The 22,335-nt window shown below is 54.6% G+C and overlaps 2 protein-coding genes across 4 annotated transcripts in view; both read left to right on the forward strand.

Annotated features, from left to right (window-relative positions):
* The first annotated feature begins 653 nt into the window (after positions 1-653).
* Positions 654-16,813, forward strand: WDR81 (WD repeat domain 81). 3 transcript variants are annotated; one of them, XM_025041617.1, is made up of 11 exons: positions 654-737; positions 5,161-9,575; positions 10,313-10,420; positions 10,684-10,874; positions 10,995-11,185; positions 11,457-11,622; positions 11,700-11,865; positions 12,555-13,244; positions 13,895-14,040; positions 14,339-14,518; positions 15,578-16,813. In XM_025041617.1, exons 2-11 carry the CDS (start codon positions 5,888-5,890, stop codon positions 15,896-15,898), a joined length of 5,847 nt encoding a protein of 1,948 aa, XP_024897385.1. In that variant the 5' UTR covers positions 654-737; positions 5,161-5,887; the 3' UTR covers positions 15,899-16,813. The 3 variants fall into 3 exon arrangements, with proteins under 3 accessions (XP_024897385.1, XP_024897386.1, XP_015454778.1); XM_025041618.1 differs by lacking the exon at positions 654-737 and having other exon boundaries at positions 5,040-5,717; positions 8,927-9,575; XM_015599292.2 differs by lacking the exon at positions 654-737 and having other exon boundaries at positions 5,888-9,575; positions 15,578-15,904; positions 16,184-16,813.
* A 69-nt stretch (positions 16,814-16,882) lies between these two features.
* The window catches only part of SERPINF2 (serpin family F member 2), an 8,380-nt gene continuing 2,927 nt past the window's right edge, over positions 16,883-22,335 (forward strand). Inside the window, exons 1-6 of the mRNA XM_015599158.2 lie at positions 16,883-18,999; positions 19,253-19,315; positions 19,604-19,805; positions 20,271-20,414; positions 20,560-20,763; positions 21,258-21,400. Of these exons, the coding sequence (XP_015454644.1) occupies positions 18,859-18,999; positions 19,253-19,315; positions 19,604-19,805; positions 20,271-20,414; positions 20,560-20,763; positions 21,258-21,400 (897 nt within the window). The 5' untranslated portion in view covers positions 16,883-18,858. The remainder of the gene's footprint in view (positions 19,000-19,252; positions 19,316-19,603; positions 19,806-20,270; positions 20,415-20,559; positions 20,764-21,257; positions 21,401-22,335) is intronic.

Below are 22,335 nucleotides of genomic sequence, written 5' to 3' on the forward strand. Positions count from 1 at the left end.
AGAGACTCCGTAAGACTTTCCGCCAGTACTTCTGTCCCAGACTCTTTTTAAAAACCTCCTGACACACTACTCCAGCCAGTCCAGGCCACTCTCCCCTGGAGCGCCGCTGCCCCCGCTGCCCCCTCTCCACTCCCCCGGAAGGGCAGGGTGTGGCCGCCAGGACCCTACTTGCCCCTATTACTCCGTTAGCGCGGTTCCCTCCTGTGCTGCCAGGACCCAGTTCACACCCACCTGGTGCTGGGTGTGTGTGTGGGGGGGCTGAGGGTAAGGGAGCAAATCAGTGCGTCCGTTCCTCGCGGCCGGCGGCGCTCTCTTCCCAGCGCCCAGCACACACCGGCTCCGGTCTCCGATCAGCTGGCGGCGTCGTGACGCACAAGTTGCGATTGTACCGCCCAGGGCCAATCACCACCAACTGGCGGGCAGCGTGACCACACCCACTCGGGGGCGCCAGCCCTTCGCTCTTGTCCCGCCTCTCCGGCTGTCTTAGTTCTGATTGGCAAGGAGGTCACCCCTTTGCTTAGTGGAGTTGCACTAAAGCCACGCCCACCAACTCACGAGCTGGCCAATAGGTGAAAAGGTGTGGCTCAGCCCTCTGCCTAGGATACTCGCTTTGAAGAGCGCTACGTCAAACCAGAGTCCTAAAGAGCAGAAGGAAGTAAAGGCGTGTGTGTTTGCAGTGCATACTGGTCAATGTAGTTCTCGGTCTGACACTTCGTTCCCAGAATCCAGCGCGCTCTGTGAGTTGGCATTTTTAAACTCTTCTCTGAATCCATCCCGGCTAAGTCCTTAAAGGGCTACAGTCCCTCCTTTTTAGAGCCATGAGTGCTTCTTCTAGACGACCCTAAAATGGATCCGCTGACCTCTGCAGGAGGCTATAGCTCTCAGAGAAAAGGTGGAGCAGACGAAGCAGCAGGAGTGGGCAGAACTGAAGGTGGAAATCAGCCCTCAGGGCAGCAGACTCTTCCACTGGATAAGAACCGCTTTGAGGGGAAGGGAGGACTGCTCACCTCGCCTAGCCCCCGCTTTTCCTGAAGAGGTCTAGCCCACTCCTCCTGGGGGTGGGGGCTTCCTGATCAGGAGATTTTTCTTTTCTTGGGGAAGATGGTCTCGTCCCAGTCACAGACAGAACCAATTCCTAAGAAAAATTTCATAGCATAGTCTTCACCTGAGGGTAGAAGGAAGACCTGTAGTCAAAACCATAGGCCGTGTCAAAGTACAACTGGTCAGCAACCCCATCTATCTCTGCCTGATACCCCCATTCCGTCCCGCCCTCCAGAAGATTTTCACTGACTCAGGCCTACTTAGGGAGAGATTTCAAAGGTAGAGACCAATGAGGAGGCTGCTCCCTCTCCAGGGTCCAATCAGAGTCTAGAGGGGCGGGGGATGGGCAAAAACTGAAAGGAACCCAGTGACTTGGCAAAAGCTGCTGGACGGCTTATTTAAAGGGGCAAGTCTTAGACCCGTCCCACCTCATCACTGCCCCCACCCCAACGAAGAGAAACGTGTACACAGGGATCCACGACTTTTCCATAAACTCAGAATTGGAGGTGAGGATAATTGAGCTGGAAGGATTAGCCTGGAGTGTGAGATAGTTCCTTCTATATTAAATACAGGCTCTGCCAAGTGATTGCTATAGTTCTTAGGAACTCCAGAATCCTGAGTTTGTGTTCAGAACATTGTGCCTTTAAGGAAACTTCCTGCCTTCCGGCCCAGTAACAGCTGATTGTTGGAAAGTATGACTTCAGGGGACAAATCAGCTGTTACCACATCTTCCTCCTGGCCTGCCCTACTCCATCTCCTTATCCACTCCCCCATGGGGGGGTCGGGGAGGGAAAGAAGGAGATTGAACCCCAAATATGGGAGACCTGCTTGTATGTTCTTTCCTCTTTTCTCTCCAAGACTGTCTCTACCTGCCTCCTCCCTCCCACACACACCTCCATGCCCCAGTCTACTGTTTCTTCAGAGGTTCTGAGCTTGGAACGAGAGGTATTTCCTGTCAGCACAGTCAGCTCTACCCACCCGCCCTAGTCTAGTAAAGGAGGCCAGTATTGGGGAGGCCCAGAATGGAGACTGGATAAGTGTGTGTGGGCTCCAGGAATGGAAACTGGGGAAAGTTCAGTGAAGCTGCGGCCCAAGCCTAGAGGAGAAGAATGGCTGTGGAAAGCAAACCTCCTCAGGATCAGAATCCTGCTGCCCAGGCCAGCTACCTACTACTGTCTGCTCAAGTCACCCTATTTCTCCCCAGACAGGAGCCTGCTAAGGGGATCTTCCTGGCTATGCCTATTCACTCCACTTCTAACTGTTCTAGATGCCACCTGGCCCTTGGCTGCTCTAGTTTTTATATGCTCTCAACCTCCACAGCAAGGGAGCTAAGGCGGAGCTTCCCAGGGGCTGCAGGTGGAAAGCACTGGCCCCCGGAGCCAGGGGCTTTGGCTGGGAAGTTCTGCAGGAAGACCTAGGTAAATATTTTGCCCCCGCCCTGAGCTGGGAGTCAGGGTCACTCTAGGACAAGCTTAGTGTGAAGTCCCAGGACTGACTTGGCAAGTTGGGAGAAACTGAGCAGGGCCTTGGCCAAGCTTGGAAGGAAGAGAAATCTCACCAGCTGTTCCATTTCCATTATTCTTAGCACAGATGTCCCATCCCCTTCCCACCGAAGGCCCTTGGGGTAGGCCCTACTCCATTTTGTTCTGCTAAGTCTCCATCCCCTCACTATCCTACTCTATAGGGCAAAAGCACAGGATTTGGGTCCAGGGTTTCTCAACCTGAGCACTATTGACATTCTGGGTTTGATAATTTCTTGTTGTGAGGGCTGTCCTGTGGGGCCAGCATCCATGGCCCAGTAGATGCCATTAGCAAAATACCCTGCCCCACCACCCCAACAACAAAAGTGTCTCTAGACATCCCAAACGGTCCCTGGGGGCCAAAATTGCCCCCAGTTGAGAACTATTGAGTTGGATGAACTTGGATTTAAATTCCAGCTCTTACCAGTTGTGAGCTTGATGAATATACTTAACATCTCTGAGTTTCAATTTCCTCACCTACAAAATAGAATGAATAATAAGTTCATGGCTTATTGTAGGGATTAAAAAAAGGATTGTTTAAAAACACCCAGCACAGTACCTGGCCCACTGGCCCACTGGCCCACGTTTGGTGTACTAAATGTTAGCTTCCTTTACTTTTCTCCCTGTCAGATCAGCAAAGGCTAGCCTCACCCAGCATGGGCTGACTGTCAGCAGGGAAAGCTGCAGCCTGCCTCTCTGACTATCCGAGCAATGACCTGCTGGCAACTCAATATTGAAGTTGGCAAAGGGGAGCGGCTAATTTGGTCCCAGATTCCCAAAAGCCCAAGGGTGCTTGGGTTGGGATTCGGGGAAATTTGGGAATAGAGCTGCTACAGAGCATTATTTATCTTAATATGTGGCCTGCAGACTGCCTGCATCAGAATTACCTGGGGTGCATGTTAAAAATTCAGATTCCTGCGTCCCGCCCCAGACTACTCAATGAGAAGTACATCATAAAATTTGAAAACCATTGTTTTAGGGCTGGGATTGGGGAAGGTGTCATTGCCCCGGAAATCTTAGTACACCAGTGCCCAGCATTGCAAGGACTTTCCTCAAGAGAATTCTAAGAGGTAAGGTTAGTTACACCCAAGGTCACTGTTGCATTGCAAACCAAAACCACTAGAGGGCAGGGTACACACAGACTTGCAGAAAGAAAAAGTGCCTGAGCAATCTAGGTAAACTGAGACCAGAGCAAAGACCAGGTGGACCCAAAGAAGCAGGCACTACCTCTAGATGATCAAAACCCATCCTCTGGTCTCAGATACTCAGACCAAAGTTGGGGATGCGAGATTGTCAAAGAATACCTAATTTCCCAGGTGAAAACACCAATAGTACATGGCCAAGCAGTACAGAGAACATTGGTTTTAGGATGAGATAGGCCTAGGTTTGAATCCTGGCTCTACCACTTCTTATCTATGTGACCTTGGGCAAGTTACCTAAGGTAATCAGCTTCCTCATCCTAAAATGGGTATAAAAATTTCTTCTTGAAAGGGTAGTGTTGAGAATTAAACAAAACAAGGTATGCAAAGTGCTTAGCATGTTGCCTGGATTGCTAATCAGTCAGAGCTTGATAAATGGTGGTTTTGAGTTATTACTGCCCAAGGTCCTGTGACCAAGCGCATCAGAAGCTCTGGTTGCCCCATCAAGAAAGAGAATACAGTTGAAATCAGATCATGGCAGAGCCATTCCTGTCTCCTAATTTGGACTTTAGATTTTCTTAAATGTCTTTATGGAACTCCCATACCTCTACATCAAACTTCTACAGGAGGCAAACTCTCCTTTTAGGAGTGAGACTCAAAAAAACAGAGCCAGTGGTTTCACAGAAAACAATGGCCTATCTGTTTTGTAAATGAGTCAGAACTGAGACCCCTTGAAGGAGTCATGTAGTTCTGGTGCCAGCTCTCTGGTTTCCGCTCCTTAACCCATGCTGCACCCTCCCCCAGCCACGGTGGCATCTGCAAGGCTCTGACCACAGCAGGCAGGCTCTGTGACACCGCAGAAGCTGATCTTCAACAGGAAGCCTTGGGGGAACATTTTCTCTCAAGGACGCCAGGCCTCTTGGCCTTGGCCACTTCCATTCCTCAGATCACCCAGAATTTAAAAAAAAAGAAAAAAGAAAAAAGAAAGAAAGAAAGAAAGAAAGAAAGAAAGAAAGAAAGAAAGAAAGAAAGAAAGAAAAAAAAATATGTATGTGTGTGTGTGTGTATGTTATGTTATAGGTTATTTTTTGCCTATCAGTGACCAAAATATATAATTTATATTTGAGCCTTTCTTAAGATAAACCTTCACCATGCTTTTTAAAGGGTTTATGTATGTATTAATTTATTTGAATGACAACCAATAATTAAAAAGAAAGAAAGAAAGAAAGAAAGAAAGAAAGAAAGAAAGAAAGAAAGAAAAAAATATATATATATATGTATGTGTGTGTGTGTGTGTGTGTGTGTGTGTGTGTGTATATATTTAAGAAAGAAGAGAGCTGTTCAGTGGGGAGGACTCCAGGGCAGAAAGTCTCCATTCTGTCACTTGCACGCCTCTTTCGGCCGCTCTTGGTTATCACCTGAAAATATAAACAGTAATAATCGTCCTCCCTACCTCACAGTGTGTTATGAAGGCCAAATGGAATGTTACTGAAGAAATGTTTTGGAAAATTAAAAGTTCCTTTTGGAAGGCAGCATGGAGGCGCCGAAGGCACTTGATGTCAAAAGTCCCAGCTCTGCCTTGGGTTTCTAATCTGTAAAAGCGGTGGCAGGAGAGGGGGAATCGGCCCGCTAAATGCTGGGATCTCTGGGAAAAGCCTCCCTACATCAGCGTTCTGGAGCGTGCAGGAGGAAGCAGGGAGAGGAGAGTACATCTCGTGGGTGGTTCAGCATCCCTCTTGCCCGCATCCGCGGGCCGGCTGGGGTCCCTTTCAGCCACAGAGGAAACGAAGCCGCCACCAGCCCTGAGCAGAGAGCTAGGAGGGAGGGCGCGGAAGCCCGCCGGGCGGTGGCGCGGGCGAGAGGCGGGGTCCCGTCCCCTGCTTTGAGCCACGTGCGGTTGTTTCCGTACTGGGGCGATCACGTGAACCGCGTCAGCTGACCCGTCACGGTGGAGCAGGGCGCTGGCATCCCGCAGCGCCCGCCCTGCAGCGCCAGGAGCGCAGGACCCTGCAGAAGGGTAAGAGCGCCCGGCTCTCCGATCCTCTGTCCCTGGCCCACCGCCGCCGCCTCCGCCCCAGCTCCTGTCCCTCGCCCATTCCTACCCTGCCAGTCTGGCACCCAGAAGCCGTTGCGAGGAGGGCCGTGGCCCTACTCAACCCCGCGCTGCTCCCAGGTGGCCAGGAGGGGATGGCCCCGGGGAATAGGGGGCGGGAAGTCACTCTTACCACTGGGGTCAAGGGCCGGGCCCCGCCCCCAAGCCCTAACATGGAGGAGCTGCTCCAGAGCGTGGAGAGAGACCTGAACATAGATGCCCGGCAGCTTGCTCCGGCCCCGGGGGGCACTCACGTGGTAGCCCTAGTCCCCGTGCGCTGGCTGGCCAGTCTCCGTGAGCGCCGACTGCCTTCGGGACCCTGCCCCAGGGCAGAGGGCTTGGGCGAAGCGGAAGTCAAGACTCTCCTTCAACGCTCCGTGCAGAGGCTGCCCCCAGGCTGGACGCGAATAGAGGTGCATGGACTGCGGAAACGCAGGCTGTCCTACCCGCTGGGCCGCGGCATGCCCTTTGAGGAGGGGTCCTGCAGCTCTGAAACCCTCAATAGCTTCATGCAGGATGTGGCTGCCCAGAATTATCGCAACCTGTGGCGCCATGCATATCATACTTATGGGCAGCCCTATAGTCATAGCCCTGCCCCCTCAGCTGTCCTTGCCCTGGACTCAGTTAGACAAGCTCTGCAGAGGGTCTATGGTTACTCCTTCTTGCCAGTGGGCGAAGCTACCCAATGCCCAGCATATACCAGAGATGACCCTTGTCCCCCTCAGGGCAGCCAGGCTTGTCCCAGTCTTTTGAGAGCTGAAGCCCTGCTGGAGTCCCCAGAGATGCTGTATGTGGTGCACCCTTACGTACAGTTTTCCTTGCATGATGTGGTCACTTTCAGTCCTGCCAAGCTGACCAACAGCCAAGCCAAGGTGCTCTTCATTCTTTTCCGTGTGCTGAGGGCCATGGATGCCTGTCACCAGCAGGGACTGGCCTGTGGGGCCTTATCTTTGCACCACATTGCTGTGGATGAGAAGCTTTGTAGTGAGCTCCGGCTGGACCTGAGTGCTTATGAGAGGCCCGAGGAGGATGACAATGAGGAGACTCCTGTAGCAAGGGATGGGGTAGGCACTGAGCCTGGAGAAAAGGAAGGAAGAGGACCTGGGTGTTCTACCTGCCAAGAAGAACTCAGGGGCCTTGTGCTAGACTGGGTCCATGGTCGCATCAGCAACTTCCACTACCTCATGCAGCTGAATCGGTTGGCAGGTCGGCGGCAGGGGGATCCCAACTACCACCCAGTATTGCCCTGGGTGGTGGATTTTACCACACCCCACGGGCGCTTCCGAGACCTGCGCAAGTCCAAGTTCCGCCTCAACAAGGGAGATAAGCAGCTGGACTTTACGTATGAGATGACACGGCAGGCGTTTGTGGCAGGTGGTGCAGGTGGCGGAGAGCCACCTCATGTTCCTCACCATATCTCAGATGTGCTCTCGGACATCACATACTATGTGTACAAGGCTCGGCGCACACCCCGGTCAGTGCTGTGTGGACATGTGCGGGCACAATGGGAGCCCCATGAGTACCCTGCCAGCATGGAACGTATGCAGAACTGGACACCTGATGAGTGTATCCCTGAATTTTACACTGATCCCTCCATCTTCTGTTCCATCCACCCTGATATGCCTGACCTGGATGTGCCAGCCTGGTGTAACTCCAGCCAGGAGTTTGTGGCTGCCCACCGGGCACTGCTGGAGAGCCGTGAGGTATCCCAGGACCTACACCACTGGATCGATCTCACCTTTGGCTACAAACTCCAGGGCAAGGAGGCTGTGAAGGAGAAGAATGTGTGTCTGCATTTGGTGGACGCCCACACGCACCTGACCAGCTATGGTGTGGTACAGCTCTTTGACCAGCCACACCCCCAGCGCCTGGCTGGGGCTGCTACCCTTGCCCCTGAGCCTCCACTCATCCCTAGGCTGTTGTTCCAGACCATCCAAGAGAGCACAGGCCGGGAGGACTTCCCAGGGCAACTTACGAATGGAGTGGGCAGGCTGGTTTTGGAGGCCACTCCCTGTGAGGCTGGCTGGGCCAGAGACAAGCCAGTGACAGGGGAAGATGACTTGGAGCAGGCCACGGAAGCTCTGGATTCCATTTCCCTTGCTGGGAAAATAGGTGACCAGCTGGGCCCCTCCTCCTCCTCCTCCTCCTCCAGTCAAGCCCCACCAGGCCTCCTATCTTTCTCCGTGCCCTCAGCCTCTCGAATGGGCCGCAGGAATAAAGCTGCTGGAGCAGACCCTGGGGAAGCTGAGGAGGGGAAGATTCTTCTTCCTGAGGGTTTCAATCCCATGCAGGCTCTGGAAGAGCTGGAGAAACTAGGCAACTTCCTGACCAAAGGCCTAGGGGGCCGCTTGGAGGTGCCTGAGCAGCCCCAGATCCAGCCACCTGTGCAGCTGTGGGACCTCTTCCATCGGGACATGCAGGCACTGGGTGTCCTATTGGCTGAGATGGTGTTTGCCACCAAAGTCCGAACACTACAGCCTGATGCACCTTTGTGGGTACGCTTTGAGGCTGTTCGGGGGCTCTGCACACGCCATCCCAAGGAGGTCCCTGTGTCTCTGCAGCCTGTGCTGGACATGCTTCTGCAGCTGAGTGGACCAGAAGGCCCCATGGTAGTAGGGAGGGGCAAGCTGGGTCCACTGTTTCAGTACAGGCCTGTGTCCCAGGGATTGCCCCCACCTTGCCCAGCCCAGCTCCTCAGCCCCTTCAGCTCTGTGGTTCCCTTCCCTTCATACTTCCCCGCACTACATAAGTTCATCCTCCTGTACCAGGCAAAGCGTGTGGAGGATGAGGCTCAGGGGCGGGAGCTGGTCTTTACTTTGTGGCAGCAACTGGGTGCAGTGCTGAGTGACATCACCCCAGAGGGGCTGGAGATCCTGCTGCCCTTTGTGCTGTCACTCATGTCTGAGGAGCACACGGCTGTGTATACAGCCTGGTACCTATTTGAACCTGTTGCCAAGGCACTGGGCCCCAAAAATGCTAACAAGTACCTACTGAAGCCTCTCATTGGTGCCTACGAGAGCCCCTGCTGGCTTCATGGCCGCTTCTACCTATACACTGACTGCTTTGTGGCTCAGCTGATGGTGCGGCTGGGCCTGCAGGCCTTTCTCGTCCACCTGCTGCCCCATGTCCTGCAGGTGCTGGCTGGTGTGGAGGCCTCCCAGGAGGAAAGTAAGGGCCTGACAGGAGCTGCCGAGGATGAGGAAAGCGGGCTTCCAGGGGCCAGGCCCAGCTCCTGTGCCTTTGGGGAGGAGATTCAGATGGATGGGGAGCCTGCTGCCTCCTCAGGCCTTGGGCTCCCAGACTATACATCTGGCGTCAGCTTCCACGACCAGGCCGACCTCCCTGAAACAGAAGACTTTCAAGCTGGGCTCTATGTGGCTGAGTCCCCACAGCCCCAGGAGGCTGAGGCTCTGAGCCTGGGCCGACTGAGTGACAAGAGCAGCACCAGCGAGACCTCTCTGGGCGAGGGCGAGGAGCGGGCTGCAGATGAGGGGGGCACTCCTGTGGACAAGAGCAGCCTTAGGTCAGGTGACAGCAGCCAAGACCTGAAGCAAAGTGAAGACTCAGAGGAGGAAGAGGAGGCAGAGGAAGGCAGTGTAGTATTGGAGGAGGAGGATGGGGAGGGGGAGCAAGACGAAGTCACTGGGACATCTGAGCTCACTCTCTCTGACACGGTGCTGTCCATGGATACGGTTGTGGCCGGTAGCAGCGGGCCAGATGGGGAGGTAGAAGAGGAGCCACTGACCGAGCAGTTGGAAGGCAAAGAACAGAAGATCCTTCTTGGTGAGTTCTCAGGCCTAGAGGTGTTGGTCAGTCATCTGGTTTTCACTCAACATTTGCTGCACCAAGCAGTGTATCGAGCACATCCACACACAGCATAGTTGTGGGCCTGCCCTCCTAGAGCTCACATCTAGCAGAGGAGGTGCCATGTTGTAGATAGTCCTACATGAGCACAAGGTATGGTAGTGCTGTAATGAACATGGCTGGGTGCTACGAGGGAATATAAAACGGAGCTTTGACTTAGTTTTCAGGGGTCAGAGAAGCCTTCCTTGAAAGTAGGGCCATTTGAGGTTCAATGAGTAGGAGGTAGCTAGGCAAAAATGGCAGGGTCTTTGGTGGGAAGAGCATTCCATACAGAGAGAATAGCATGTACAAGGCTCTGAGGTTGTCATGGTTTCATTAAAGAATCGGTAAAAGGCCAGTGTAGTTAGACTAAAAGAGTGGAGGGCAGAGGAGGGATTAGAGACCAGAGTGGGTGGTAGCTAGAGCACAGCCAGGGCCTCATTTATTAGCTGAAGATTTACTGAAAGAATAACCTGGAGCAACCCCAAAGCCAGAGTCCCACAGGCCATCTCTGCCACTGCTGAATGGAGGGTGGTGGTGTGGGGTGACTAGGCTCAGGCTGAGCTCCTTGGCAAAGTGGTAGGCAGAGTTGGCTGGGTGGGGTGCCAAGGGGTGGGGAGGGAGAAGTAGTGAGCCACCATTATCTGATGAGCTCAGGGCCTGCTCCCGTCCTGCAGATACGGCCTGCAAGATGGTCCGCTGGCTGTCCGCCAAACTCGGCCCCACAGTGGCTTCTCGCCACGTGGCCCGGAACCTGCTCCGCCTGCTGACATCATGTTATGTTGGTAAGGTCTCTGGTCAGTGCTGGAGATGAAGCTTCTCCCAGGCCATCTTCAGTCCCCTCTAGGGAATCCTTCCCACTCCCACCGCAGACTACCTTCTGGCCAGGTCCTGGGTCCCAGTCTGTAAGCTCTTTCCTTCCTTAGGTAGGGCATAGGGCAGACCCCAGCCTAAAGTGAGTGGGAGTGGCTACCACTCTGGTCCCTGGAAGACCGACTGCCCTCCTGGCCTCCACTAGCATTCAAGGCCACTGGCCCTTCCTTGGCAGGTTCTACTCGGCAGCAGTTCACTGTGAGCAGTGGCGAGAGCCCCCCGCTGAGTGCTGGCAACATCTACCAGAAGAGACCGATCTTGGGCGATATAGTGTCAGGGCCTGTGCTCAGTTGCCTCCTCCACATTGCCCATCTGTATGGGGAGCCTGTCCTCACCTACCAGTACCTGCCCTACATCAGCTACCTGGTTAGTCCCTGTTTAGGCTGGGGGTTGGGGGTCTGAGGAGCCTGAGAGCCGACCTGGGATCTCTGGGGGTTCCAGGCAGTCTGTGGGGCAGGCTGGTCCTCAACGACTCTGTGGCCCTAGGTGGCCCCAGGTAGCACCTCAAGCCCCAGTCGGTTGAACAGCCGTAAGGAGGCAGGGCTGCTGGCAGCAGTGACTCTGACCCAGAAGATCATCGTGTACCTCTCAGACACCACTCTCATGGACATCCTGCCCCGTATCAGCCACGAGGTCTTGCTGCCTGTTCTCAGCTTCCTCACTTCCCTCATCACAGGGTAAGCCCCTGCCCCATCTCCTGGGGGAAGCAGCCTAGCTATGGAGGCTATGTGGGTGGGGGACTGGGAAGCTTGAGGGAAAGTCCAGAGGCACTGAACTGGGTACCAGGAGTCCTGGTTCTGATCCCAGCTGCAGATCCCTGAGCAAGCCACGTGTTCTTTCTGTGCCTCAGTTTCCTTATCCTGTTTGGACCAATAGATCTATAGCTCCTTTCACTTAAAACTTTTGGTGGGTTCTGGGCAAGTCCCACAGAGTAAGCTTTGTTTCCAGGTTCCCAAGTGGAGCCCAGGCCCGGACTGTCCTGTGTATGAAAACCATCAGCCTCATCGCCCTCATCTGCCTGCGCATTGGACAGGAGATGGTCCAGCAGCACCTGAGTGAACCAGTGGCTACCTTCTTTCAAGTCTTCTCTCAGCTGCACGAGCTTCAGCAACAGGTGGGCAGACCTACCTGGCTAGCATGGGCTGGGTGGGGGCTGTAGACTCAACTGACTCCCTGTCTTCCTGCCCCCAGGATCTGAAGCTGGATCCTGTGGGCCGCAGTGAGGGCCAGCTGCCAGAGGTGGTCTTCTCTGATGGGCAGCAGCGGCTGGTGGACCCCACCCTGCTGGATGAGCTACAGAAAGTGTTCACCTTGGAGATGGCATACATGATCTACGTGCCCTTCTCCTGCCTGTTGGGTACTGCCCCCTCATGTTCCTTTACAGACTCTGTGGCTGTCTCTTCCCCTGGGAGGGTCCCATGCTCCCCCTGCACTCAGAGTTAGTAGTGGGTGTTAAGCATAGTTTTCTGGGTTAGAACAAAGGGATTTGTCCTCAGACTTCGAGTCCCAAGGTGACATAATAACAGGAACTGAGCGTTAGCCAGCAAGGGGGCACAGGAATGGCCTAGTGTGTTGCTGAGGAAGGCCGGGCAGTCATGCTGACATACTGACATCTCTAGGAGCTGTCTGAGAGAAATGGGCAGCCCACTTTTATGTAGCTTCTCGTATGGGCCAGACACTGTTCTGAGCATTGACATATGTCATCTCCTGGAATAGGATGAGCAGCCCTGTGATCAGATAAGTTGTCATCCCTCCACTGAAATCTAAGCTCTAGGAGGGAGAGTATTACCTGTCTCATTCATTGTTATATTTCTGATGCTTAGTATGGTGCCCAGCACATGAAGAAGGTGCTCACATGTACATAGCGAATGAATAAGAGCATGTTTTACTGGGGAGGAAACCGAGGCTCAGAGATGTAGTGTCACTTGCTCATAGTTTCAGAGCCCGTACCTATCATGCCTTCTGTAGTTCCCAAGCCCTTGGGTGGGAGGTAGCAGCCACCTGCCATCTTTCCTAATCTTAGGGACCTCTTCCACTCCCATCCAGGTGACATCATCCAGAAAATCATCCCTAACCACGAGCTGGTAGGGGAGCTGGCAGGGCTGTATTTGGAGAGCATCAGCCCGAGCAGTCGCAGCCCTGCTAGCATGGAGCCCACTGTGCCAAGCACCAGCCCTGAGTCAGACCCCCAGGGTGGGGGCTGTCCCCAGGATGACAGCCACTCGGGGACCTTTGGGAGTGTCCTGGTTGGGAACCGCATCCAGATCCCTGACAACTCTCAGCCTGAGAACTCTGGCCCCCTGGGCCCCATCTCTGGGGTGGGCAGTGGGGGCCTTGGCAGTGAGAGCGAGGACAATGCGTTGAAGCGGGAGCTGCCACGGAGTGCCCATGGGCTGAGTGGGAACTGGCTGGCATACTGGCAGTACGAGATTGGTGTGAGCCAGCAGGACGCCCACTTTCACTTCCACCAGATCCGCCTGCAGAGCTTCCCAGGCCACTCAGGGGCCGTCAAGTGTGTGGCACCCCTGAGCAGTGAGGACTTCTTCCTGAGTGGCAGCAAGGACCGCACTGTGCGCCTCTGGCCACTCTACAACTCTGGGGATGGCACCAGTGAGATGGCCCCACGCCTCATCTATGCCCAGCACCGCAAGAGTGTCTTCTTTGTGGGCCAGCTTGAGGCCCCGCAGTGTGTGGTGAGCTGTGACGGGGCTGTGCACGTCTGGGACCCCTTCACAGGTGAGTGGGCCCAGGTGAGGCCTGTCTTGTTGCTGCCATCCTGCACCCCACCAGGCCTCTGGGAGTAGGGTCCAAAGGTGGGGTGTAATGGCGTGTGGTTTGAGGTGGCCCAGTGAGACCACACAGAGGATCAGTTAAGACTTGGAATCCATTAGATCTTGAATTTGAATCGGCTCTGCCAACTCAACTTGCTGAGTGACCTTGAACAAGTCACTTTGCTGTTGGAAGCATCAGTTTTCTCATCTGTAAAATGAGAATCAGAACAACTGGTCTAGAAGATAATGCATATGGGGGCTTGGCTTAACATGCGGCATGTAGTACGCATTTGGTAAGTCATTGCCTCATTCCTTTTTGACATCATTGTAAGGAGAAACTAGGCTAGAAGTGGGTAGAGGCTGGGGTAGTATTGAGGTAGACAGAGGTAACATTAGGTCAGGAGGTGCTATATTAAGAGAGGAGGTTGCTTTGGGGACAGGAGCCTGGCTGGGTCATGAAAGCAGGAAGGTGGGAGGGTCAAGAAACATCTAGCATTTTCTGAGATTCCCTGGGATATTAGAGGCAGATATGGAATAGGTCAGGGTATAGGAAGAGTTGGGGCTCTTCCATCAGCTTCTGGGACCCCAGGTCCACTGTGCCTTTTTTCTTGCCAGGGAAGACCCTTCGCACGGTAGAGCCGTGGGACAGCCGGGTGCCACTGACTGCTGTGGCTGTAATGCCTGCCCCTCACACCAGCATCACCATGGCCAGCTCTGACTCAACCCTGCGCTTTGTCGACTGCAGGAAGCCTGGACTGCAGGTCAGGGGTGTCCAGCTCCCTGAGCCCTGGCCTGAGTGCCTGGAAGCGGGGAGAGACCCCAAAGTGAAAAGGGCATGGGCATAACTTCTGTTTGGAGACAGATCACCCACAATAGCAAACCCTGGGGGGCAAGGGGGAGGAGGGGAGGACTCTGGCCTGTGATGGGAGGAGCTCTCCTCTTGATGGGGGACAGAGGCTCAGACCTTCCAGCTGTGTGGGCTTGGGGGGTAAGCAGGACCTCAGGAAGAAGCGGGTTGGAGCAGCAGCGGCATCTCAGCTCGTCTCCCTCTGCTTGCAGCATGAGTTCCGCCTGGGTGGCGGGCTGAACCCTGGGCTTGTCCGCTCCCTGGCTGTTAGCCCCAGTGGCCGCAGCGTCGTGGCCGGCTTCTCCTCGGGCTTCATGGTGCTCCTGGACACCCGTACGGGCCTGGTTCTGCGTGGCTGGCCTGCCCATGAGGGGGACATCCTGCAGATCAAGGTGACAGACCAAATCCCCTTCCCCTCCTCACTGCTGTGGACCCCCACCTCTGTTTAGGGTCCACCCAGGACAGGCTCAAGCTGATCTCCTTGATATCTGCCCAAGGACAGGTATAAGGGAGGGTCAGGAGCCAGGTGCACTTTGAGGCCATGGCAGGAGGCAGGCCACAGGGGCGGGCACTAGGGGGCTGAGCTGACCCTGCTGCTCCCTGGATGTGTTCTAATGAGTAACCCTTGTCCATATTTGTCTTGCTAGGAGGATCAGGGGTCGGGTCCTGTCCGTGACCCAATTCAGGTTAAATAAAGCTCAGCTAGGAGGATGTTTACTACCCCCAGACCACTGAGCAGAGTCCATACTCCCTGGTGGGGGCAGGGGCAGAGGAGTATGGGAATCCTGCCACCACCTCTGCCCCTGCCCCACTCTCAATCACAGCCCTCAAGGAGGCAAAGGAGGGGAGGCACAGGGCTACTTGTGTGAGGGTTTCTCCCGGCAACTGGGATTCCCTCCCCATCCTAAGTGGAGGCCAAGGGATATGCACTGCTGCTGCTGAGGGCACGCTGCTCGGGTCCCCTCTAGGATTCCCCAGGAGACCCTGGGTCCAGGTGCCTCTAAATTCCAACTTTCCAATCCAGACTTTTCTGGAGGGCTTTGGGGCCAACCTGGGTGTTAATCCTGACTCTGCCACTTACTGACTCTGTGACTTCAGTATGATTACTTAAGTTCTCTGAGCCTTAGTTTTCCTCCATAAATGGGAACAATGACAGCATCTACCCTGTGGGGTTGTTACAAAGATTAAATGTGGTAATATGGCAATGTGGCATGCCTACACAGTTCCTGAACACAGTAAGTGCTCAAAATATAGTGATAACTAGGTTAATTATACTTGAATATATTTATACTAATTAACCTTAACATAATACGGGAGGATGGCAGCCTGTTTACTGGTCAGGATGCCCTGTCTTCTTGGGAGGTACTGTGGGAGGAAATGGGAAGACCCTGGGGCTTGGTGGGCACACAGGAGGCTCCAAGCCCTGCTGAGGCTGTCCTGTTCCCGAGCAGGCGGTGGAGGGCAGTGTCCTGGTCAGCTCTTCCTCCGACCACTCTTTGACCGTCTGGAAGGAGCTGGAGCAGAAGCCCACGCACCACTACAAGTCAGCATCAGACCCTATCCACACCTTCGACCTGTATGGCAGTGAGGTGGTCACTGGCACCGTGGCAAATAAGATTGGTGTCTGCTCCCTGCTTGAGCCACCCTCCCAGGCCACCACCAAGCTCAGCTCTGAGAACTTCCGTGGGACACTCACCAGCCTGGCCTTGCTGCCTACCAAACGCCACCTCCTGCTGGGATCAGACAATGGGGTCATCCGCCTCCTGGCATAGGCTGAGGTGGGAGCTGGCTAGACCCAAGTGGGCAGACATCCTCCAAGAATCCACCCCTCACCCTCGTTTCCCCACAAGCTCCCTCCATGCAAGCCTTGGGCCCCATACCCTCTGTACCCACATGGCCTGCCAGCTAGGGCAGGGTGGGGATCTGGGCTTCTGAACCCCCAGAGCCACCAACGCTGCCAGTGAAGATCTCATTCACAGCTTGAGGAGACACTGCTCCTAGCTAGCAGGAAGCAAGAGGAGGAGCTGGGAAAGCATCACTGTCCTCTCTTCTCCCAGGTCTACCCTCTGGATCCACATGGGGACAAGCAAGCTCGAGAAGGGAAAGGGAGACTGGCCCTGCCCACCCAGTTTCCAGCCAAGGCCCCCGCCCCTTCTTGCTGGGCTCTCTCTGGCTCTGTCTCCCAAGGACAGGGGAGCTGCCCTAGTTCAGGACCCCATGGTGCTTGGGCTCTATCCTCTAAGGAGGGCTGGCCATGGTCTTTAAGGGCCTTGGGCTGGGGTTTAAGTGTCTACTCAACCAGGACCTGCCCAGTAGGGGATGAGTAGGACAAGAAAGAGGTTAGGATCGGGGAGGGAAGATGGACTTGGCTAGCTGGTGCCTGCCAGGAGTGACCCCATGCCTTGCCTGCCATCCTTAACCACAGTGTTTGTGCCTTGAGCTGAGGAGGCAGCCCCTGGGCCTGGAACTCTTGCAGGGTTTGAGGGGGCGGTCCAAGTCTCTGAGAGAAGGGGCAAGAAGGATTCTATCTCTGCATCTCAGATCTCTCCCAGGGGACAGGTAGACCCTTGTGTTTCCGAGTCCTCACATTCTGGAGCAGAAATGAGGTCTGGGACTGGGCCCCTGTTGCCTCTTTACTATTTGCAATAGATGTAAATATGACCAATAAATCCTTTGGAAGAGCCATGGAACTGAGTGAGGCTTTTCTTGACGGTGGTTAGGTGGGGGAAAAGTTGCAATCCTGCAGCTTAGAGGGAAGTGAGGAGAGGGTGAGGAGTAAGGCAGGAGGTGGGGAGGCAGCCTGATCATTGCTCTTCAGGCAGCACAGGGGACAGGGCTTCGGGTTTGTGCAGCCCCAGGCCAGTTTCCAGAACCCTCACCCTTGGGGAGGGTAAAGAGGCATTGCTCCCGATGAGGTAGGATGCTGAGAGAGTCTTGTCCCTCAGTATCTCTCCCCAGCCCCTTCCTTCCAGACCCAGAATGAAGGTAGCCAACTGGGATCCTGGGCATGTAAGGGTTGGTACATAGGCTCCTGCAGCTTCCCCTTCCCTCCCCTTGGGATGGGAGGCAGGAAAAGGCATTGGAAGTCGAAATCTGGATGTAACTCTGAGCCCAGCTATGACCTTGGGCAGGTCACATAGCATCTCTGAGCCTGACTAAACTAGGGATAACCCCCCACCTCATGGGGTCACTGGAAGGCTCCTGTCCTTCCTTGATCTGCTCTCCAGATGAGGACGGCCTCTTCCACTGTCTCCTGAACCACCTTTCTCTAGGCTCAGGTGGGACTCAAGTGCATGTGGCTCCAGGTGGCCGTCTCAGGATTAGGTGCTCCGGTGGGAAGGGGGCTTCCGGCCCCAATATCAATGTTTAACCGGATATGCAGGTCAATATTTACCAGAGGAGAAAGCAATCTGAACAGGGGTTGGCTGTTCAGAGCAAAGGTCCTAGTGGGAGGGGAGGGCTCGTCTGGGCTGGCTGGAGCCTGGGGTAGAGCGTGGGGAGCACCCAAGTGAGGCCAGAGGGACATCGTGTGCAACAGAGAGGAGCTTGAAGAGGTACGAGGTGAGGGGTGGCTTGGCCTGCTCCTCGGGCAGGAGAGAGGTAGAAGTTGCCCACCTGGCTAAGGGGGTCTGGGCTGAATTTATTCAAGAGGCCTGTCATTTCCTGGCCTCTTGGGGTGATGAGGGGCCAAGGTGGGAGTCCAGGGAGAGTCTCTCTGGGACTTGAAAAACGAGGTCTTTTCTTGCCAGAAAGATTCAAAAGCCCAGGTTAGGGATCTGGGCCCTGGCCAAAGGCCCTTGTGTGTGGTGGGGGTGAGCCCAGGGGTGATAGAAGGATTCTCCAGAAAGACTGGCCCTGAGAATGGGGGTGGGGTATGTGAGACCTGCTCAGAGGCTAGACCTACACTTGCCCATCCCCTCCTGCCAGTCTGGCTTCCTGGAACCAGCCTGGGGCAAAGTGATTTCCGTAAGTCCAAAGGTGGTTCTGGCCAGAGTCATTCATTGGGTTCTGCTGTAGGGTCAACAAGGTGGCTCTCTGGGCCACCCCACCTCCCCTGCTGAGACCCCAGAGTCTTAAAGGCCTGTCCACCCTTGTTAGCAAGACCAGACCAGACCAGCCAGAAAAGGTGGGCCAGATGGATAGCAGGTTAGATAAGAGTTCTGGGGGAGCTCCAGTACAGAGCAGGGTTCTCAGAAGAGAGCCTTGGCTAGGCTAACAACAGCCATGATTGGGTGCCAGGCATTGTACCCAGGGCTCAAAAAGATTGTCTTATTTTGGTCCTCGTAATACCTGTGGGAGGAGGTAGGGACTTGTACCACCATTTTATAATATGAGGAGGAGCCCAGAGGGATTAAGGTCGATGTCCAAGATTCTCCGTTAAGAGTCAGAGTCTGGATTCAAACCCAGGTCTGATTCACAGTGCCAGGCCTTGAAGAATGAGGACTTTTTCTGTTTCAATAACATTTTCCCCCTATGAACTAAAACATTCTCAGTGCATGAAATGTGAAAAACCAGAAAACACAAAGGGAAAAAACAATTCAGGGAAAAAACCCTCAGAGCTGAGAGGTACTGCTAATGTGTTTTGGGGGTGTGTGCTGTACCTGGCATTATCCCCTCAGCAGTGACGGCTCAGGACTTGGCCAGCCAGTGATTATGTGGGTGGGATTCCATGTGGGTGTGGGGACTTGGCCTTAGGTAGCAAGTCAGATAATTGGTGACAGTGTGTGTGGGGATGAGGCGGGAACTGAGGCTTCCTGTCCCGCACAGGAACATGGCACTGCTTTGGGGGCTCCTGGTGCTCAGCTTGTCCTGCCTGCAAGTCCCCTGCTTGGTGGTGAGCCTGGGCCATGATCTGCGTGGGGAAGGGAGGCAGGTATGGAAGAGGCCAGAGGTCTGAGGGGGAAGAGGAGAAAGGCTGGATAGAGGGAGGATTTGCCTCTATAAGGGGTTCTTCATGCCTTTCTTAACAGTTCTCTCCAGCGAGTGCCATGCTCTTTGGTCAGCAGGTACTTGGGATTGAGGGGACATGATGGGGAGGAAAGCCCTGAGGGGCCTCACATATGGTTTGTACAGAGTAGGGAACCTGCTGGACGGGTCTCTCTCCATTTATTTCCTCCTTTCTTCAGATAGTGAGCGGGCCAACCCAGGAGAAGCTAGCCCCACTTAGCTTCCTCATGTTGGGCAACCAGGTACAACCAGGTGGGGCTGGGGAAGAGTGGGCGGGGTCTGAGGGAGGAGGGCCAATCAGTAGGGTTGAGGGAACTTGGGGTTGTGGCTGTGAGGCTGAGGCTTGAGGGGAGAGGGTGAGAGGGACCAGAGAAAGGGATCCAGTCTCTAGCATACCATTGCCTGTGTGATTGGGTATCAGGACTGACAAGGCCCTGCTGCCCCCGAGCACAGGGGCTATGAAAGATATCTTCAACACAGAAGCCAGAGCTGAACCCTGGACCCCACTGACTCCTGATATACCCCTGCAGGAGTTTCGTGGCCATACTGCCCTGAAGAAGGCCCCAGGAGACTGCAAAGAGGCCCCAACTCCGGAGCAGAACCGCAGGCTGGCCCAGGCCATGATGGCCTTCACCACAGACCTATTCTCCCTGGTGGCCCAAAGATCTACCAGCCCCAACCTCATCCTATCGCCTTTGAGTGTGGCCCTGGCACTCTCTCACCTGGCACTAGGTACTGTGGCAGCACCTGTCCAGACCAGCAGAGCTGGGAGGCCAGTAGGAACTCACCTCTCTAGAGTTACTCCTCCACTGGAGTCCCTTGGATGCTTGATAAAATGCGGGCCCACCTTCAATCTCTGTGAGACAGATTCCCAGGGATTGAGTCTGGAGATCTGCTTCTGGTGACTTTTATGTAAGAGTTTGTTAGCTACAATGTCTCCATTGGACTGGAGGGTATCATTGTGGGAAACGGAGGTTCCGAAAGGGATGACGATTTTTGTGAGGCAAGGCTGCCCAGACTGTCAGCAGCAGAGATAAAAGTAGAACTTGGGAGTCCTGTCGCTCCGACCATTTCAGTGGATGGGAGAGGAGAGTGTGGTTCTAGGGGCATGCTCACCATAGGTACTCAAGGGATGGGGTGGACAGTGGGAGTAGAAAGAACTCCAGCCTGGGCCATAGCCAATGCGGTCCCCTCCAGGTGCTCAGAACCAAACGCTGCAGAGGTTACAGCAGGTGCTGCATGCAGACTCAGGGCCCTGCCTACCCCGCCTGCTGAGCCGCCTGTGCCAGGACCTGGGTCCTGGAACATTCCGATTGGCTGCCAGAATGTACTTGCAGAAAGGTAGGTACTGGTGGCAGGGAGTTCCCTAGGCAGTGCCTGGGGTGGACAGGGTGAGGGAGATGGGCTTGGCCTCGGGTAGCCAGTTGAATCATTGGTGGCTGTGGAGCTTGAGCCTTGGGAGCAGCTTGTGGTCCCTTCTATGTAGGATTTCCCATCAAAGAAGACTTCCTGAAACAATCGGAACAGCTCTTTGGTGCAAAGCCCATGAACCTGATGGGAAAGAAGGGGGATGACCTGGCAAACATCAACCAATGGGTGAAGGAGGCCACGGAGGGGAAGATTGAGGATTTCCTCTCAGAGCTGTCAGATGACACAGTGCTGCTTCTCCTCAATGCCATCCACTTCCAGGGTACGCTCCTTCTCTTCTCAGGTCCCCCACCCTGGCAGATCCTACGCCTGCCCTGTAGGCTGAGCCGCTGAGAAGCCTGCGTTCTCAGGGCGCCTCTACCTCTTCATGGCTGGGCCAGGAGGTAGGGGGCTCACTGGGTTATGGCTTGGGGGAGGATAGGAGAAAAGTAATGGTGTGGCAGGGAGGAGGCCCAGGAACTGGATGGGGCTGTTGTGGAGAAAGTATCCTAGGAGGAAACCGAGCCTGAAAAGACCCAGGAGGAGGTTCCTGAGCGCATGGCAAGGCATGGCATGGGGAGAATGCAAGCCCAGATTTCAAAAATTCTACAGAAAGACCTCAGATCAACTGGGTGTCAACTGGCACAGCATCCCCTGGGGTCCTGGCCTCTACCTTTCTTCCCTGAAATGGGTTCTGGGTGGGCTGTGGAAGAGGCTGGTGGAATAGAACCCACCTTGGTCCCCGTCTATGTAGCCCCTGCCTTCTGCTGGATGCAGGTTTCTGGAGGAGCAAGTTTGACCCAAGCCTCACCCAAAGAGAAACTTTCCACCTGGACGAGCAGTTCACGGTGCCGGTGGACATGATGAAAGCCCACACGTACCCTCTGCGCTGGTTCTTGCTGGAGCAGCCTGAGATACAGGTCACCCTTGATTGCTCAGGCTGGGCCTGGGTGCTGGGAGGTGGGGAAGGGAGTAGTAGGCAGGCACTGTGGAGCAGGCACTGGGTTGGGGAGATGTGCCTCCACCTTCCTTGCAGTCATGTCCCTGGGGCATATGGCTCTGAAAGGTCTCATTATGCCCTCACCCAGGGGGACTGAGGCTCCAGGCCTTTTGAGGTTCATTGGTTCAACAAAACTATATTGGGCATTTACTATGTGCCAGATACTGTTCTAGACACTAGAGATTTAGTGGAACACGGGGGAGCCCAGATCTCTATTCTCAGGAGGGAAGACACACAGTATATGAGCACACACATACCAACAGAATAATTTCAGATAATAAGTGGCTATGAAGGAAAAAATTTAAAAAGTGACGTATTAGTGACTGGGGAAGGTATTTTGATAGAGTAGTCAGGGAACATTCTTTGAGGAGCAGATATCAAGTTGAGGCCCAGGTGATCTCTGGTTATGGGGGTTTATTACAAGGACCCATACGTTGTGGGACAGCACAAGGACCACCCCAGCAGCGATGGAGCCACTCTGGGCTCCACTCAGCACCCCCAAGCCAGGGAGATGTGATATGAGTTCTCACACAGTGCTCCTTAGAAGGGAGGATCTGATTGGGATGGATCTGTCGGCATCCTGAATAGAACATTCTGATTGGATAGGGTGCTATGCCAACCTATCTCAAGTGTGACTTCCCTTACTTCTGGCCTAAATGTGGTCTCATGGCTTGGGTACTGGTCCCTAGGCCAGTCAGCTGTGGCTGAGATAGCAGTATTGGGTATTTTCACAAGGCCAACATGACACAGACCACAGCCACTTCTGCAGCCTTTCTGAGGGGAGCAACATCCTGGCTTCTCTGCAGTTCACCCTGGAAGGAGGACCATCTGGTTTACCTCCCCACAATTTTTCTT

This window comes from Pteropus alecto, unplaced genomic scaffold (assembly GCF_000325575.1).
Source record: "Pteropus alecto unplaced genomic scaffold, ASM32557v1 scaffold98, whole genome shotgun sequence".
In the NCBI taxonomy this organism is placed as follows: Eukaryota; Metazoa; Chordata; class Mammalia; order Chiroptera; family Pteropodidae; genus Pteropus; species Pteropus alecto.

Bases quoted from the DNA above. Each gene is read 5' to 3' on its own strand.
- WDR81 (XM_025041617.1), top strand. From the start codon at position 5,888: ATGGCCCCGGGGAATAGGGGGCGGGAAGTCACTCTTACCACTGGGGTC. The intron at 10,421-10,683 runs GTAAGGTCTCTG...CTTCCTTGGCAG, and splicing joins GCTGACATCATGTTATGTTG to GTTCTACTCGGCAGCAGTTC. The intron at 11,623-11,699 runs GTGGGCAGACCT...TCCTGCCCCCAG, and splicing joins TGCACGAGCTTCAGCAACAG to GATCTGAAGCTGGATCCTGT.